The following is a 19,446-nucleotide window of genomic DNA, read 5'->3' on the forward strand; positions in this document are numbered from 1 at the left end:
TTTTTCTTTCTAAAATCCAATATATATATTGCGAATTTTATGGTTTTTTTTTTTTTAATCGCATATATTAGATTTTAATTATGATTGTTTGGAGTAATTAATTAAGATTTTTTAAGTAAGGTATTAATACATATATTAAAGGAGCGGTTCACTACTTAATAAATATGAAAACGTGTAGAGAGGGAAAAAATAAGATTTGTATTATTTGTTTCCTTATTAGATTTGGACATTAATAATACTTAATTTATTGAATAATTTTTATATATAAAAAACTCTTGAAATATAATTAAATGCCCTTAATTACGCAAATTTAATGACCGGTTTTTTAAGTAAAAATCGGTCAACTCTTAAAAAATTGGTTCAAAAATTATGCCTTAAAAAACCGGCTTAGCCTTTTAAAAAAATGGGTTAATGCAACATATCGCAATTCTAGACTACCTCTAAAGAGTGATTCGGCTTTTATATATATATGATATGATATAATTTTAAAAGTTCCATCATATTTGGAAAGACTCAAGGAAGACTCTCAAATTTAATAAATCACAATAAATTATTTTGTATTTTTTCCTTTTTTGTTGTAGTTATGATCTAAATTGTCTATTTAAAATAAACTGCTTATAAAGAAGTTTCTCTCGTGTCCATCAAAGAATGATGTCTTTCTTAAAATTACTATCTGGCTTGTGATTAATCATTATTGAATTTTAATTAAATGATAATTTTAAAAGTCACTTCATATTTTAAATTGACAAAATAAGAACTTTTAGTATTACTGATAAAATAGATAGAGGCATGATAAAGGCACAACTTTTTGGCACAACTTTAACCCAACTTTTCTCTTATGTGGTCATTTTAAAAATTAAAAAAAAAAAATTTAAAATTTTTTTAAAAAAAATTATGAAGCAATACATCATATTTGGTCCTTTTTTATTTAGTATTTTTTTTATATATAAAAAATTGTATTTTTCCTCATAATAATGACTTTTTATGAAGAAAAAAAATATACTATTTTTCTTCATAAAAAAAGGACCATTTTTATGAAGAAAAATACTATTTTTTTTTTTTAAATACCAAATTAAAAAAAAAAAAAAAAAAAAAAGGGCCCGCATACAATGTTATTGCTTTAGAATTTTTTTTTTTTTTACTTTGTTTTTTTTTTTAAATAAAATAAAAAATAATAGAAAAATTGAGCCAAAGTTGTACAAAAAAATTATGCATTTATCATTTCTCAAATAGATATTGCCCTGGTGCAATACCTGCCTCGATCTCTTTGTTTAATGTCAATTAAGTTACCATGCCTCACCACATAAATTAAAGTAAATTAAAGGTCTCTAAAATTGGCAAATACTGAAAGAATAAAATCATGAAGTATCTATTAAAATATCAAATAATAAGAACAAAAAAATGGTCTTGTTTAAAAATTAGTCTTTCAAGTTTTTTTAAGAATATTTTATATTATTCTCTAGTTTATTTCTTTCCTTGTTAGATTTATTACAATTCATTTTCATTTTAGGGTTTATTACCTTACTTTAGTCTACTAATTTATTTGTTTAACACTCCTAACGTCTTTATAAATAGAAATTTACGTAAAACTTCACACAAAATAATTCAATACACTAAAAATGTAGTCCACACGTCTCTCTCTACTATTTCTCTTTTTCTTTTATATTTCTCTTCCCATCATATATTTCTACAAAGTTTTCAAAAAATTATAAAAACAAAAAAACAAAAAACAAAAAACAAAATAAGCAATGTCTAACTTTTCGATCCAAATTCCTGAGGAGTTTATGTCTTGTAAGCAAAGTCGAGAAAAAAAAAATAAAAAAAATGGACAGGTCATATCTAGGAAAATTTTAATTGTATCTAGTAAAAGACCAAAAAAAAAAAAAATGAATGAAAGAGAAGAAACTCACCTCCTCATAGAAGTGTTGGAGACCTCTATCCACCCAGGAACAAACCTTCCCCAACCTCCCAAAATTTGTTGTGGTACTGGGTTTATTTGATGTAATCTATAAGAGGCATATAAAGGGATAATTTTAGCCTAACTTTTCTCTTATTTTATTTTATTTTTTTTAAAGCAAAAGAAAAAAGAAAAAAATTTCTAAAGCAATAACTTGTTCTTTTTTTTATTTGGTATTAAAAAAAAAAAAAAAAAAAAAAAAAGGTATTTTTCTTCATAAAAATGGTCTTCTTTTTTTTTTAAAAAAATGCTCATTATTATGAAGAAAAATACATTTTTTTTTTTTATAAAAAAAAAAAAAAAAAAAAAAAAAAAAAAAGTTTATCCCCCCAAAGTTGACAGCATTTTTCAATTCGAACACCAAAGTTTTAATTTTTACAATTCACCCCCACAAAGTCCCAATTTTTTTTCAATTCAACCAATATTATCCCAAAATTCTCATATTGCCCCTAATTTTTTTTTTTTTTTTTTATTTTAAAAAAAATATTGGGGGTGCAAAAATGGCCACCCTGAATTTTTTAAAATTTTTTTATAAAAATTAGGGGCAATATGGGAAGTTTTGGATATAATTGATCAAATTGCAAAAATTTGAAACTTTGGGGGGTGAATTGCAAAAATTGAAACTTTTGAGTTCAAATTGAAAAACGATATCAACTTTGGGAGGGTAAACTATAATTTTCCCAACAAAAAAAATACCAAATAAAAAGAGGACCACGTAGGATGTTAGTGCTTAAGATTCTTTTTTTTTTTTAATTTTAATTTTAATTTTTTTTTTTAAATGACCACATAAAAAAAAAAAAATTTGGCCAAAGTTGTGCCTTTATCATTTATCAATCTATTAAGGGAGTGGCCGCAAACTGCCTAATCAAGGATGAGATGCAAAGAGGTTGACCCCTCTCACGCTCAAGTCAGTTAAAGTTAATTCAAAATTTGATTTTTATTGTCATGTTTAACACTATAAATGAACAAAGTAACTCATGAACTCGTTTGGGCTCGATTTGATTATTAAACAGGTTATTCATGAACACTAAACAATTCAAGTTTCAAAAAAAAAATTATTAAACGATTCATACTTGTATAAAACTCGGCTTGACTTGGTTAACATTGATGAACAAGCTTATGCAAGGCTAAAGACTCGACTCGCTTGCAAGCTTGACTTGTATATATTTATTAGGGTAATTATATAATAAGTTCCTGAGTTAACCCTCCAAAATTTAAAAATCCTTAAGTTTTTTTTTTTTTTTTTTTTTTTTTTTTTTCGAAAATTTACTCTTTGACTCAATCGAAATGACAATAAAATTCTTACCGTCAAAATTTTTTAACAGCCATTAATCCCAATCAAAACGCACCGTTTCACCTCATTAAAATATTAATTTTTTATTAAGTTAATTTAAATCTAAATCTAAATAAATAAAGAAAGAAAAAAAAATTGGGGCTACCCCATGGGGGGTTTTGGGGTGGCCGCGAGCCACCCCTAGGATGGAGGGGTGGCCCGCCAAATCCCCTAGGGGTGGCTACAAGCCACCCAAGGGGTGGGTTGCCCACCCCATAGGGGTTGGATGGTGGCCAGGTCAACCCTCCAATTTTTTTTTTCTTATATTTAAATTTTAAAATTAAATTAATAAAAAAATAATATTTTAATGAGGTAAAACGGTGTGTTTTGGTTGGGACTAACGACCGTTAAAAAATTTTGACAATAGAAATTTTATTGTCATTTTGATTAACCCAGGGAGTAAATTTTGGAGGGTTAACTCATTGACTTATTGTACAATTACCCTATATATATATATTAATCAACAAAGCTACTTATTAAGTATAGGAAAATGTTAGGTGTTCTCCTAGTGTCCTCCCAATTGAGACGTAACTTTTAAAATTACCAATAAATTAATAGTCAATAATGATAATCTCAAATTCAATGATAATTTTAAAAGTTACATCACAGTTGGGAGGATACCAGGAGAATACTAGAAGAACACATAACATTTCCCTTAACTATATTCCTCCACAAGTGTGCCTGAGGTCTGCTAGGGAGCCAAATAAATGAATCTAGAAAATTTTCTAAACTGATGTAACAGACCGTGAGTAGCAAACAAGGGAGAAAGAATTGCATTTTTTAATTTAAAAACTATTGCCACATTAATTTAGTAAATTTTATAGATTCATTTGTTTGATTCCTTAGCACTGGCCATTGTGCCTGACACCCGATATTGGTTTGGACAAATAGTGGTTTAGTTAATCAAATTTGGTTGACAATGCTAAAGTAAGTGAAGAATCATAGCTGTCTGAGAATCATTCTAGAAGGAGTGAAGAATTCGTTTCTCTGTCCTCTCCCTAACTTTTCTCTTTTTGTTTTATCTTTAGATTTATTTTCAATAGCGATCTACTTGGTGATTTTTTTTATTTTTTTATTTTATTTATTTATTTATTTTTTATGTTTTTTTGGACATATGTTGAGAAATGATAAACACAACTTTTTAGCACAACTTTGACCAAATTTTTCTCTTGCGTGGTCTTTTCTTAAAATTAAAAAAAAAAAAAAAAAATCAATCTTAAGCAATAATGACAATTTTTTTATTTGGTATTTTTTTTATTAAAAAAAAATAGACTTTTTCTTCATAATAATGACAATTTTTATGAAGAAAAATACCCTTTTTTTTTAAAATAAAAAATAAAAATTACCAAATAAAAAAATCACATATTATTGCTTCAATTTTTTTTTTAATTTTTAATTTTTTTTTTATATGACTACAAATGAAAAAAGTTCGGCTAAAGTTGTGCCAAAAATCATTCCTTTGATTTTTGTCTTTTTTTTTTCTTTTTTTTTTTTATTTCAATTTTGAAGTGGACACAACAATATGACTTTGTGTCACTAACTAAAAGTTTAGTGTTAAATGAGGCTTCTATTATATATATATATATATAGATGTCATGGACATTATATGAAAACAGAGTAACAAACAAACTTTTCCACAGCAGATTCCTTTGCATGGTGACACATTCTTTTAACTTGAAAGGTTGCAATCATATCATCATCATAATCATCACTCTTATCAAGATCCTCGATTGCCGTTACACTTCGATCCTGCTTCCTCGCCCGCGCATTTTCTCTCTCTCTTTATTTCACCACTATTGGCACTATATTTACATTTCAACAACTCATGATCATCACCACCTTCTCTCCCTGCCTATCTCTTCCTGTAGAAGAACGACTAATTTCTCTCTTTAGAGCCACTCTTTGCAACAATGGTGAAAAGCCCAGTTACAGTTCTGGTCACTGGCGCGGCGGGTACCATCTCTTTTCTCATTGCATCACTTCATTTTCAATATTGTTTGCCTTTTTGGTCGCTGAGAAAACCTGGGAAAATGAGAGAATTTTGTGATTTTCAATCTGAGATCTTTATTCTTTATAATGACATTTTTATCCAGAAAGCAAGATTAACCTCCTTTCAACTAAAGTGGGTTTTTCATTCTATGGAAGTCTCGAAATATATATATATATATATATATATATATATATATATATATATATTCTTTAGTTTTCTTTGGAAGTGTTAAATCTCACATTTCATCCTTTCATCTCAAAAGCTTAATCCGATAGAAAGGAATAGTTCGATACATAAAATATTTAATTGAAATGGGAGATAAACATCTGCTCCAATACAGTGTTAAATCGCAAATTATTAAGCTTTTGGGATGAATTGTGAGATTTAATATAAAGCAAACAAAAGGATGTATAGGTTCCTTTCTTTGGATCAAGGGATCTATTATACTTGTACATCTCTTGTGGAATTTGTTTTGGAATCTGAATGCCTTGTTTTGCAGGTTCCCTTTAAGATTCTTTGTGCTCATTGATAGTATATCATATGGTAATGCATCAAACATATGTCACGAGATAGGATTATTTTCTGTAGAAATCCACCAGGAACTGTAATGGATCAGTTTGATTTTATTGAGAAAATAGAGTATTCTGCATTGCTTCAGAAGGGCCTTGTTGTGTTGCTTTCTATAGCTTTCTTTTGGAAGCTTATTAGATATATGTGGAGCTTCCTAAACATAGAGAAGGATCCAGTAAGAGTGCTGGTCACTGGAGCTGCAGGCATGCTCAATCCATTATATTTTTGGTTTATTTTTCTTTTATTTGAATTTTTTTTCTTTGTCCTTGTTGGAACTGTTTGATTGTTTTGTCATCACCGTGGGACTCATTTGAAATAAGATGGCATATATTACTATATCCCAAATTTCAATATTTGAATCTCAGACTTAGAGCCTATTTAGGATTACGTTTGAGAAATAGAGCTTTTAAGTCAAAAAAAACTTTTTGACAAAATCTTCATTTTTAAACTTTTGCCAAAAGTGCGTTTTGTCCATTTTTAGGCTTATTTTACCCTTAAAATGGCTTTTAATTTTTTTACCAAATGAGTACTTGTCTTCAAACGGACTTTCTGAGAGTTAAAAACACTTTACGGCCTCTCAAACGCAATCCCAAATAAGCTTTTATTGGTTTCTCATTCGTGTAACTAGATGTCTAATTGGCATTAATTACTGACCGGTTATTTATTTTATTTTTTTTGGATTTATTGTTATATCTATTAACAAGGTAGCACAATTGTCCAAGTTTTCTGGATTTTTTTGTTTTTTTTTTTCGTCACAATTATTATCAAAATCTAACTACAGGAAGTATGGAATTCTTTTTTTCTTCAATTTTGTCCTGAAAATTCATTTGAAATCATGTTTGTATTTGATTCACAACTTTCTGCAATTATGCTTTGTGATATGATCCCTCACACATCTATTGGCATATGACTTTTTCTTCGAAGAACAATCTAAATGCCCTTTCTTAGATTATATATAGTTGGAAAGAATGAAAATTGAGTGAATTGGTCTATATCCATATGATTATTGTTACAAGTCAAGGAGCAAGCAAATTAGAAGTTGTTGATTTCCATGTTTTTTCTAGACATAGCTGTTAGAATATAAATTTAATGATTAAATTAACCATCTTCTATGAGCTTAAACTTTTAGGATAAATGATGATTTAATATGGTATCAAAACAAAGGTTCCGAATTCAAACTTTGTCTCCATTATTTATCTTTTATTTCAATTAAATATTTCAGGTGCTGGGCCTCATTAATTAGGAGAGGAGTTTGAGCCCGCATGTAAAGAAAATTGTTAGAATATAAGTTTAATGAAATTAATCATTTTCAATCTCCTTAACCTTTTAGGATAGCTAGTGATTTAGCAATTACAAAGCTCAAAATTAATGATTTTATTCAACAGGGCAAATAGGATATGCAATTGTTCCAATGATCGCAAGGGGCATCATGTTAGGCCCTGATCAGCCAGTGATTCTGCACTTGCTTGATATCGAACCTGCGGCAGAATCCTTGAATGGGGTGAAAATGGAATTGGTTGATGCTGCCTTTCCTCTTCTGAAAGGCATGCCTTTCCTCCTAACTTGAGTTCCAATTCTATGTAGAAAGAATTATTGCTTCCCATGAGGTTCCTTAAATCTTGTCATGAATGCTGTTCAACAGGTGTCGTTGCTACCACAGATGTTGTTGAAGCTTGTAAAGGTGTCAATGTTGCTGTTATGGTTGGTGGATTCCCTAGGAAGGAAGGTATGGAAAGGAAGGATGTAATGTCTAAAAATGTTTCAATTTACAAGGCTCAAGCTTCAGCCTTAGAGAAATATGCTGCTGAAGATTGCAAGGTGAGACACCACATTTCCTGCATGAAATCAATTTTATATTTTTAATTCTTTTGTTTGGAAATCTACTTTTATTAGTCAATCCCTATATGTTTTTATATATATATGGCTGTATCCAGTTTTGTGGTCATGAATAATATATGTTGATGATAGTGATTATCAAATTGTGGATATGTTTATTAACTTCTAAAAGAGGTGGCCTCCATATCAGGAATTAGCAAAAGATATCATATTTGAGGTCTGGGAAAGGCAGATAACTTAGAACTAATGATATCTGTGGAGACATTGAGGTTAACTTCAGCATCCTGTTCTGTTATTATGAGCATGTAATATTATGCCACAATCCATTCCCTGTCTCTCTATGACTTCTTATCCTTAATCCTTGGCATGGCTCCACTGGTTTTATTGTAGTTTTAATTTTGGAAAAATTACATTTTACCCTCCAAAGTTTGACTCTATTTTCAATTAGACCTCTAATGTTTAAAAATTTACAATGTACCCCGTCAAAGTTTCAAAAATGTTCAATGTGGCCCATCCGTTAGCCACATCTGTCTTCTCTAACGGAAATTGAATCACCAGGAGGGAAAAGAGGTATGAGCCCGAGCCCGAGGAGTGTTGGTGAAGACGATGATGATCCTTGGTAGAGTTATGGCGCTCGAATGGCAGGTTCCGGTGGGAAAACACTATGCCAAAGTCTTTATCAACAAGCAATGCAAGTGCCAGATCCATCGGGGTTGGGGGCATTTTGGGAAGTTTTGCACCTAAAACAGCACGTGTCTCGCACGTGATTTAATTTCCGTTAGATAAGACGGATGTGGCTAACGGATGGGCCACATTGAAATTTTTTGAAACTTTGATAAGGCACATTGTGAATTTTTAAACATTAGAGGTCTAATTGAAAATATGGTCAAACTTTGAGGGAGTAAAGTGCAATTGTCCATTTAATTCTTTTCCAGTATGCCTTCTAACATGCTTTGTGTCCATTCCCCTGCTTCAGTTGTTGATACATTCTCAAAGTCTGTATGCTTTCTTAGTATGCAAGTTATACCCTGTAAAGGAATAACTTGTGCTTAAATTAGCAATTCTATTAAGCAACCTCATCTAGAGTCCATTGCCATCTTAAAACTATTTCATCAGATTTTCTTTCTTCTAAAATTTGTTTTCTGAAGCCTTGTCTGTCTTTGTATGTTTTTGGTGACAACATGATTATATGCATTTTTGAGTCTGCTTCCATCTTACTTGAAAACCATATCATTTTGCATCTAACAGACGCTGGAAGAGTGAAGTTTTCAAAGGGTTGCTTTGCACTATGTTTATTGATGCATTTTAATTGCTTTTATTATGCAGGTGCTAGTTGTTGCCAACCCAGCAAACACCAATGCACTCATTTTGAAAGAGTTTGCCCCTTCAATCCCAGAGAAGAACATCACTTGTCTTACTCGACTGGATCATAATAGAGCATTAGGCCAAATCTCTGAGAGGCTAAAGGAACATGTTAGTGATGTCAAAAACGCAATCATCTGGGGCAATCACTCTTCAACTCAATATCCAGACGTCAACCATGCAACTGTCACCACCAGTAGTGGAGAGACACCTGTCAGAAAACTTGTTGCTGATGATCAATGGTAGCTTAAAATTTCCAACATGTTTACTGGTTTGATATGTTTGAATTACTTGGAAATAGTCTGTTGCAGAGTCAAATGCATAATTTTATTGGTGTTTAGGGCTCTAGTACATATAGGATCCCAAAGAAACAGAAATGATAGAATAAAAATAACTCAATCACGTTAAATATTAGTATTCAGTGTGATTAAATTATTTTTACTACAACACTAAGAGAAAAATAGAGTTTTCGCTTTTGTTAGTTTTCTTTTTTGTGTGAGACTGAGATTTTGGTGTATTAAGTCTTTTGGTTTTAAGTGGTTTTTCTCTCTACCACTCTTTGCACTCCATATTTTGATAGCGAATTTTTTCTCGGTTGTCTCCGCTAATAAATGTAAGTTTGTTAAGTCTAACCACATTAAGTCTTGGTATACTTTCTACTTCTATGGGATAAAAAATTATTTTGTAATCCTAGTTTTTGTGATATAGGTGGTAATAATTTTTTATGCTTGAATTTGTCTTAACCCTGTTCGAACATGCCTTGATATTGACTAAGAGCTTGCTTGAGATTGCGTCTGAGAAATAGAACTTTAAGTCAAAAAAATACTTTTTGGCAAAATCTTTATTTTTAAACTTCTGTAAAAAATGCGTTTTTGCTATTTTTTGAGTAAAAAAGTTAAAATAGTACTTTTAGAATTTTTTACCGAATACGCCAACTTTTGTTTGACACCGCTTTTTAAGTACTAAAAGTACTTTTTATGTTCTCTATCGCAATTTCAAACAAGCCCCAAGTTTGTAGTCATATTAACCATCTTCACATCTTTAAGCACCCTCTTCTGCTATTACCAATTGGCTTCACAAACAAATCTCCATTGTTTTTCTGTTCTTGGTAGGTTAAATACCGAGTTCATCACCACTGTGCAGCAGCGTGGTGCAGCCATTATCAAAGCTCGGAAACTATCAAGTGCATTGTCTGCTGCAAGTGCTGCTTGTGATCATATGCGTGATTGGGTTCTTGGGACTCCAAAGGTTCTTTTTCTTCATCTCAAATACCATTCTATCTTTCAGATTTCATTGCTTCTATAATTTTGCAATAATTTTTGTAATTTTTCCTTATTTTTTCTTCCTTTGGCTTTATCATTCAGGGAACATGGGTTTCCATGGGAGTCTATTCTGATGGGTCTTATGGCATCCAGCCTGGCCTTATCTACTCCTTTCCTGTTACTTGTGAGAAAGGACAATGGTCAATTGTGCAGGGTAAGTTCTATGTTTCTTCAAAATGTTGTAGATTTGATATCTCAATCTTTCCTTCAAAGTTGAAATGACTCCAAATTTTCATATTTTAATCTGCATGGAGGAATGAATACATGTTTTTTCAGATAATATTTAGATCTCACTAATATTTTTGACAAACTTAGGGCTTGTTTGCAGGGGAGGACCCAAGCGTCCCCCAAACTTTTTACAATTCTTTATAAAACATACATATTTTATGAATTATCTGTTTTTATTTATTTTTTGAGTGAAAATTCTCCAGTCATTTGGGTTTTAAATATTTATTTTTGGTACCATTTTCCTGAACTCTATATATCGTGTTTAGTTTATTTTGCTAATTGTTTATATTATTGTGTGTTTGTGATTATGATGCTATGAGATTAAATTTAAAAATTTTATATTTTTATTTTATATAAACAAGTACAAACACACATATAGATAAATTATATTTATTTATGTGCTTTTGTATTTATATAAGTCAATGTTCCTAACTTATAAAAAATAAAAAATAAAAAATAGGTCCGTTCCCAGAAATCCTGGTTTCGCCCCTGCTTGTTTGGCGACGCTTTTTAAGGTTACCTTTTTGTTTTGTGCTAAAAAGTAAAAGCATTAACAAACAAGTCATAACACATAACACTCAAAACTACTTTTACTTTTATGTCACATCACAACTAAAAAACAAAAAGCACCTTCTAAAAGACATTGTCAAATGAACCCTTAGGATAATTATGAGTGCTTTTCAAACATTATGTCAGCATCTTGTACTCCAAAGTGTTTCGAGAAAGGGTGCAAATTTCATAATATTGTATTTCAAGGGACCGTTTGCTAATGCTTTTTAAGATCGTTTTTTATTTGTTTAACAAACAACTCAAGTCTCAACACATAAAACACTTAAAACGGTTTTCATCTTTACGTCGCGTCACACAAAAAGAGCAAAAAAACAGCTTCTAAAAAGCATTAACAAATGAACATGGCAATGCATGCAGCATTTGAACTTGTTTTTTATCCGATGGCAGGGCTGAAGATCGACGAATTCTCAAGGGCGAAGATGGATGCAACAGCAAAAGAACTCATTGACGAGAAATCCTTGGCCTATTCATGCCTAGACTGATAATGAACCCATCTTTACCAGGAGAATAACAGAGGAGTTGATTCAATAAATCCATGGAAAATAAAAAAAGGAGTTCCAAATTACCATTCTAGCCTTTCACGGGGCATGACTACTGTCACTTTTAAGCTTTGGAACGGCAATACATGTCGTTCTTGTTTATTTATCTTATTTATTTCATGGCAAAAGTGGAGAGGAATTCATGAATCATGAAGCACCTTCCTACCTTCTGTTCATCTGTTTTCTTTCATTTTAAAGTTTTTTGTGATATACAAGATTAGCACATAATGAATCCATGCATTTCGCTATTAGTTACATAGTAACATTATTTAATAGACTGTTATACGATTGCTATACAATGTAATGATGTATCAGTGAAAAATTCGCCTTTCAATTAACACTTGTGAACAAAATATATTATCAAGAGCTGATTTTTCACTGTCACATCATTTCAGTAATATAAAAATCATATAACAATATACTAAATAGCTTTACTTTTTTTTAGTTCTTATCCTGGAAAATTTAGGGTAAAGTGGTGATTGACAAATATCACAATGAATATATATATATATATATATATAATTGAAAAAACTTCACATTTTTTTCCCATATTTGTAGTTGATTTTTCAAGATCAATGATAAAAATGAAATTGTTGTTAAGTGATACTACTAATGTTACAAATTGATAAGTCAAGTACAAGAACATAATATGAATTATAATGAAATCTATAATCTCAAATAATGAATCACTAGTTATAAATTTAAAGAGACCATGAGAAATAAAAATATTGGGTCAATCAAGGGCTGATGTGTCACTATTTTTTCATTTTTAAAATAAGAGTTAATTGATAATATCACATAGTAAATAAAGGCAAATGCTTGATGTTGTTCTAGTGATATTAATTAGAAGATTCTGGATCCCAAGCCCACAAGCCCAATTATTCGAATCCACCGTAGGATTTTCTGATTCCTCGGAGGTCTCGTTGGAGCTGAAAGACCCGGCTGAAGAGCAGAGCGTCTCGGCTCTCACGCCGACCTAACCGAAGACTCGCTCTCTTGACTCCTTGCCGATTGATACTTGTTTGGCTAATCGCATAAAAAAGCATTCAATCTTTTTTGTTCTGTTCATCGGAGATGGATGAGGGTATGAAGCGATTCCAGGAGCGCCTAATCGAGCTTGAAACTGAAGCTGAGTATCTTCTATTAGCCCGGCAGCAGGTAGATTTATCGATACCCACAAATTTCTACTTTGAGGTTTTTGTTTTGGATGCTAAGAAAGAGCGGGAAAACATAAACAGAAATTGAAATTTGGGTTCTTTAATGCATGTATGAGGAGTGAATGCTGAAGAAATGTGCCACTCAAACAGGAAGTAGATCTAATGGTAGGAAAGAAGGAAAAAGAAAGTGAACTACGATAACAAACAGACACCCAAAGATCTTTTGTTATGTGGTAATTGAGAAACGAAAAATTTTCTAATTCAAATATTTGGCTTGGTTGACTTATTAATTGAACATTGTCTATATACATTTTGTGAATTCTATATTTGAAAGTATGTATACGGTTAAGTTTTAAGTTACAGTATCTCTTTTGTAATGTTAATCACTTAATAATTTTTCATATTGATCAATATAATCCTGAACCCACCATTGGGATTTCAGTTTGCTAACCAAATATCAAGACAATCGGAGATGGAGAACTGTCTCATTTAGAACACTGACATTAACTTCTTTTTATCATACCAGGCACATGATATAGATTCTACAGTTGCACTTCACAAGGACCAAAACATGTCACAATCAGTGTTGTTGATGTGAGTGATTGGTAGCATTGAGTTGTTAGCTGACACTACGACTCTGCCTCCTTTAAATTCGGACATACCGAATAATTTCGCTTTATCACCGGTCATGTGGTTGGAGCATCTTAAAAATCTATGAAACAAATGAGTTTTAGTTTAGGTAGTAAATGACATCGGTTTGGTGTGAAATTTAGCATGCAAGGTAGAGTAGCAAAATATTAACAGTAGAGTAGCAAAATATTAATCTGGATTGAAATTTATTGAGTGGTGTAACACAGGAAAGAGTTAAATTAGGTGTACGCTTGAACTCAACCTATATGTGTGTGTACACGTATAATAGAGAGAAACACACACATCACAAGGTTTCACTGTGAACATTTGGATGGTTACTGATTTCTGTGATGAAATTGTAGCTGGTTGAAAACGATAGAGTGAGAAATGGGACCAGGGAAGCACTTACTGCACTGAGGAAGAGAGCTCGAACAACAAAGACTAGTGTGCCGTCTCCGTTTGAATCAATTATGAAGGAAATTGGGGGGCCTGAACATCGGCCCTTGGTGAAGGATGTATGTGCCACATGTGGCAACCATGACTTCAATGAGCATACATGGATGATGTTCCCGGGGACCGATATGTTTTCTAGGATTCCGTTTCATGCTGCTCACACCATCTTGGAAACAGGTTTTTCTCTGGTTTTTCTTATTTAATGCAGCTAGGTGGTTAAATTAGTTTTTTATATGATAAATATGAGCAACATAATTTTTTTTTACCTATCAAATGAAATGATTTAGTAAGGAATACTTGGGAGTGTCTTGATTTGTTGAGGAAATACAAATTTGTCATGCATTGGAAATGGGGCTTTTGATCATTCCAGTAGTTATGTCCTTTTGTGATGAATGTAATTATCAATGTATGCTTATTTATTCATATATGTAGATGAGTATGCAAATATGTTTTCTATACGTATACATATGAAAGCTAAGCTACTCTATGTAAGCTAAGCTTCTTTCTATCTTATTCAACTCAAGGTAAACAATAGCATATTAAAACTCTTCTAGGTCATATACACAAATTAAATTTTGGATTGAGAAGATTGAACAATAGCCCTAGATCCTCCGTTGGGTGCTTCTTTTAAAGCCAAATCTACTTAGGATGACATTATTAAGAAGATTGAATGTTGTTTAACTGGTTGGAAGCAGCTGTACTTGTCCAAATGGGGTAGGATTACCCTAATCAAGAGCACTCTGTCTGACTTGCGTGCCTACCTACTTCATGTCTCTATTTCCCATCCTGGCTAGCGTTGCCAACCAAATTGAGAAGTTACAACGGGATTTCTTGTGGGAAGGTATGGCTGATGAGGTTAAATTTCATTTGGTAAGCTGGTGCAAGATGCGTTCTTCGATTTTTGAGGGGTTTTGGGGATTTGAAAGTTGCTTGTGTTCAACCGAGCTCTTATGGGTAAGTGGTTATGGTGTTACCCTTATGAGAGGGAGGCCTTGTGGAAAGTCGTAGCGGATCATAAATATGGGAGTTAGTGGGGTGGGTGGTGTTCTAATGGAGTCAACGGTTCTTATGGGATGGGTCTCTGGAAATTCATTAGGAGTGTTTGGAAGGAGTTTTCTAGATTTAGTAGGTTTGTGGTGGGTGGCAGCTCTAAGATTAATTTTTGGAATGATGTATGGTGTTGGGAGCTTCCCTTAAGGTTCAACATTATTTGCTTAAGGGATGCTTCCGTAAAGACCTTCTTCAATTTGTTAATGGCTCTCCTCAGTGGAATGATAATTTTGTACGTAAGAATGATGCTAAATTGGGAGTTGGAATTCTTTACTTCATTCTTTGATCAATTGTATTCCATATGTTTGAAACAAGACAGTGTAGACAAGCTTTGTTGGAACCCCTTCAAGAAGAGGTTGTTTGATGTAAGATCGTTCTATATTGTCTTAATTCCCCATGACAACTCTTCTTTCCCTTGGAGGTTTATTTGGCGAAGTAAGGCTCCCTTGAATTTCTTTGCTTGGTCTGCTGTTTTAGGTAAGATTCTCACCTTGAATAACTTGAGGAAGCGACACATCATTGTAGTAGATTGGTGCTACTTGTGTAAGAAGAGTGGGGAAACCCTTGACCACTTGTTACTTCATTGTGAAACAGCTACTGCCTTATAGAACTCTATCTTTGGCTTGTTCAATTTAGCATGGGACATGCCTTGTCGAGTAAGAGACTTCTTTGCTTGTTGGAGAGGGCAGTTTGGTAGTCTTCAAAGCAAAGATGTTTGGACGATGATTCTGCATTTGGATAGAAATAAATGATCAAAGCTTCAAAGATAGTGAGAGGACGGTGGCGGAATTAAAGGCCTTTTTCTATAATACCCTTTTCCTTTAGATGGCTGCTAATGATTGCTATCATATTTCTAGTTTTCATGACATTTTTGCTTGTTTTTCTTTTTCTGGGTAGGTGTTGTATACATCATATGTACGTGGGTGCACCCTTTGATTTTAATGAATTTTGATTACTTATAAAAAGGAAAATTGTTCTCATGTAAATGATCACGTCTTAAATTTGTTTGTAAAATGCAATAGAAAAAGGGTTGATAATTTGATGTGGTAGAGATATTTGTAAATATAGAATAAAACCTATTTTGATGCAGTGATAGACCTGATTGATTGATTGATTGTTTTAAATTCCTCAACAGCTATGCCTTGGAAGTTGGAAGACCCTTTCAAGAAATAAACTTGTCTGATGATCACTATAACTAATTACAAGTAAATGAACTCATAGATGATTTATCTATTCAAGTGTTGAACGTCCCTGATAATTTGATTTTATTATTGGCTAGATATGTTGGACTTCATGCCCTCATTTCAATCATTGTAATTGTTGCCAAGGCTAAGTGTATGCTTTGCCTTTGTAGCAGTTTTTAATTACTTTAGGATGGTTTGCAATTTGTGCTAGCAAAAGCGTTGTGGGTCTCCCTACATGCATGCCAAATGATCCTGGTATTGATTGATAATAGTTGGATGAAAGAATCATGTTCTTGATCTTTCTTATTTAAAAAGCTGATATCCAAATGCAATTTTATGTCATTCTAATATTTAAAATTTATCTAAAAATGCCATTATGTTAAATGTTAAACTCTGGTAGTGGTAGTACTTCATTGTCCCTAGGAGGTTCAATACCCTCTTCTCTTTGTCCCCGTGGATTTAGATTTATCAATTCCTGGTATTGATTGATAATAGTTGGATGAAAGAATCATGTTCTTGATCTTTCTTATTTAAAAAGCTGATATCCAGATACAATTTTATGTCATTCTAATATTTAAAATTTATCTAAAAATGCCATTATGTTCAATGTTAAACTCGGGTAGTGGTAGTACTTCATTGTCCCTAGGAGGTTCAATACCCTCTTCTTTGTCCCTGTGCATTTAGATTTATCAAATAAATAGGCTATTTGACTTTTCACTTCCTACTTCTATCATATTTTAGCTGAGAACATGTGGGGTTTGAAATGTTATTAATGTTGAGTTCATTGCTCGTCCCAAAAGCTTAAGTTGATAGAAATTGGTAAATTTAATCATTTAATTAATGCTTTGATACTCTCTCTCATGTATGGGCTCAAACTCCCTTTTACAGATGATGTCAACACGTGAAATATATAATTTTAAATGGGAGGTGAATTATGGAGTCAGGGTTTAAACTCATTACCTCTACTCTAATACTGTTAGAACAATTTTCAAATGAGTGAATCACACAAATTGGAGAAATAACTCTTTGTTCTTTGTTTTCTTTGTGTTGTGGGATTAGTGGTTGGAGGTTGATGGCAGCTTTTTCTGTCATCGACCTCATTCCTGTACTTGGGCATCAATTGTTTGTAGCCATGTAATGTAACTGTATCTGGTGACTGGTTTCCATTACTTTCTGATGTGTTTTGTGTGAGTCCAGTCTTTCACGGAAGTTTTCGGCTGAGTATCATGAGGTTCAGCAAGTTCAGTTGTCTTTCCAACTAGATTAATTGTAGCTCGGCCTGTTTTGATTGTTTTTGGTCGAGTTTATGGAGTTTCAGCCTGTTCAATTCTTGTTTCGGCTGGTTCAAGTTGTTTTCTGCCATGTTTTGTTGGGTTTCAGCCAATTCAGAATGTTTTTTTTTTTCAGCTCATTCAGTTGGTTTTTAAGCCAATTTCATTTGTTTTTGGCCGATTCAGTTGGTTTTTTGATCAGTTCGTTGGTTTTTCGGTCAGTCAATTGTTTTTTTTTTTTTTTTCAGCCAATTCAGTTTGTTTCTTGGTCGAGTCAGGCTGTTTTTACAGCCTGTTTGGTTTGTTGATTTTGTTCGTGACATTTTTTTGAGTGAAGTAGTTTTTGTTACTGCAAAAGCCCTTTTTCATGGATGTGCTACATTTATTTGTTCCAAGTTGGGATTATTTTATAATCTCTAACTCCAGGGGGATTGTTAGAGGATTCTATCTTTATCATTTATCTAGTTGAGTTTTGTAGGTTAGTGGTATACTCGTATTTATCCTTATCTTGGTTTGGTAGTAGTTCAGTTTGTTTAGATTCATAATATTTATCTCTATCTTGACTTGTATTCCTCTTATAAATAATAAAAATAATGCTAAGAACCACATTTTTATCTCACGTGCTACCAACCCTTGTATTGGTCTTTGTTAACACTTCAACATTATGGGATAGTTGTGGGATAAAAATGTGGTATAGAGCGTTATTCAAATATCAGTAATGTGGGAGAAAATAATATAAACCCACTATTTATTTTCCTTAACAGGTTTTATCCTTGTAATGCAGATCAAGCACGACTCGACTTTGATGCGAAACAACTACAGAGCCAGATGAAGGAGAAGGCCCTTTTGATTTCAGAAAAAGGTGCCCTTGCTGACAAGATCAGCCCAGGTGTACTCAAATCCCTCTTAAGCCTATCAGACAAACCACAGTAAGCTTTGATTGAGGAAGTTGTATTCTATCTCATGGCTGTAACTTCTCCTCAACTTTCATCTCTTCTCTTTCTAGCTGACGATTTTAGCATTCACATTTTACTGGTGTAAAATTATGTATAGTCTAGTGTTGCTACATTTCCTCCTAATATTTTGTGCTCATGGGGTTTCCCATTGCAGCATTTGAGTCCATATGAGGGAGGACTAGTTATGATGACAAAGCCAGAAGTTGTTCTATGTTTGATCCATCTTGATCTTTGTGGTTATACTTCTTTTTTGAGTCCTACTTTGCAGTTACTCTTTTATTGAGGACACATGGTTCTTAGAGATCAGCCTGTCACAGACACATATTGAGATCTACATAAATCACTTGCTCAAATTGCTAGTAATTTAGGCAAGTAATATGAGAGAGTCCATATGAGACTTATCTGTCTAGCCACCTACCCGGTCACCTTAGGGTGTGGGCTTAGTATGTGAATTGGCCCAAATTGTACGGTTTGGTTGTGTAAGCCAATGATATTGGGCATAGTTAGCTGAGTAAAAATTGGATCAAAGCCTTTTAAAGAAGACCGTAAGAGTTTAAATAATAATAATAATAATAAAAATTCAACTCCATCTCGAATGATACCTATAATTTAATAGTTTAATTATAACACATGACATAGAGGATCAAGGAATTTAAAATCTTATGATGCATTTTAATTTCAGTGTTTATTGCTTCTGGATTATGCATTTTATGAAAAATTAGTCTAAGAGTTTAACTATCCTACAAAGTTTTGTTTTATGATTCAGAAAGCAATTAATCCCTATCTCATCTGAATGTATTTGATTCTCAATGATTATGAAACCATGTTTTCTCTTAAAAATGTTTTAATGTTTCATTCTTGTCATTGCACTTATTACATGTTGTCGATGGTTCATGTTTCAAGTTTTATCATATGTTTTAACTGCTCAATGTATCAAAATGTTTTACAACTAAGTTATCATTCAAATGTCGGTACCAATGACCAATGCTTAATTATGAAAGGAAGTTTTCAAATTATGAAAGTTTCTAGTAGAAACTT

The 19,446-nt window shown here is 32.4% G+C and overlaps 2 protein-coding genes across 3 annotated transcripts; both read left to right on the top strand.

The window, feature by feature from the left end:
• The first annotated feature begins 4,921 nt into the window (after window positions 1-4,921).
• Window positions 4,922-11,939, top strand: LOC132184707 (malate dehydrogenase, cytoplasmic). Of its 2 annotated transcripts, none has more exons than XM_059598446.2 (7): window positions 4,922-5,243; window positions 7,236-7,394; window positions 7,493-7,668; window positions 9,013-9,290; window positions 10,161-10,296; window positions 10,413-10,524; window positions 11,556-11,939. In XM_059598446.2, the coding sequence occupies exons 1-7, from the start codon at window positions 5,201-5,203 to the stop codon at window positions 11,648-11,650; spliced, it is 999 nt and encodes a 332-aa protein (XP_059454429.1). In that variant the 5' UTR covers window positions 4,922-5,200; the 3' UTR covers window positions 11,651-11,939. The 2 variants fall into 2 exon arrangements, with proteins under 2 accessions (XP_059454429.1, XP_059454421.1); XM_059598438.2 differs by lacking the exon at window positions 4,922-5,243 and adding an exon at window positions 5,866-6,053.
• A 622-nt stretch (window positions 11,940-12,561) lies between these two features.
• LOC132164562 (uncharacterized) lies at window positions 12,562-18,648 on the top strand. The gene is made up of 3 exons (XM_059575098.2): window positions 12,562-12,865; window positions 13,857-14,124; window positions 18,237-18,648. The coding sequence occupies exons 1-3, from the start codon at window positions 12,782-12,784 to the stop codon at window positions 18,383-18,385; spliced, it is 501 nt and encodes a 166-aa protein (XP_059431081.1). The 5' UTR covers window positions 12,562-12,781; the 3' UTR covers window positions 18,386-18,648.
• Window positions 18,649-19,446: the final 798 nt, after the last annotated feature.

The sequence above is a fragment of the Corylus avellana genome, chromosome 2, assembly GCF_965113065.1.
Source record: "Corylus avellana chromosome 2, dhCorAvel1.hap1.2, whole genome shotgun sequence".
NCBI classification, from domain to species: Eukaryota; Viridiplantae; Streptophyta; class Magnoliopsida; order Fagales; family Betulaceae; genus Corylus; species Corylus avellana.

Excerpts from the sequence above, each read along its gene's own strand:
- LOC132184707 (XM_059598438.2), top strand. The coding sequence starts at position 5,888 with ATGGATCAGTTTGATTTTATTGAGAAAATAGAGTATTCTGCATTGCTT. Across the intron at positions 10,297-10,412 it reads GGGTTCTTGGGACTCCAAAG|GGAACATGGGTTTCCATGGG; the intron begins GTTCTTTTTCTT and ends TTTATCATTCAG. Across the intron at positions 10,525-11,555 it reads ACAATGGTCAATTGTGCAGG|GGCTGAAGATCGACGAATTC; the intron begins GTAAGTTCTATG and ends ATCCGATGGCAG.
- LOC132164562 (XM_059575098.2), top strand. The coding sequence starts at position 12,782 with ATGGATGAGGGTATGAAGCGATTCCAGGAGCGCCTAATCGAGCTTGAA. Across the intron at positions 12,866-13,856 it reads TTCTATTAGCCCGGCAGCAG|CTGGTTGAAAACGATAGAGT; the intron begins GTAGATTTATCG and ends ATGAAATTGTAG. Across the intron at positions 14,125-18,236 it reads TCACACCATCTTGGAAACAG|ATCAAGCACGACTCGACTTT; the intron begins GTTTTTCTCTGG and ends CTTGTAATGCAG.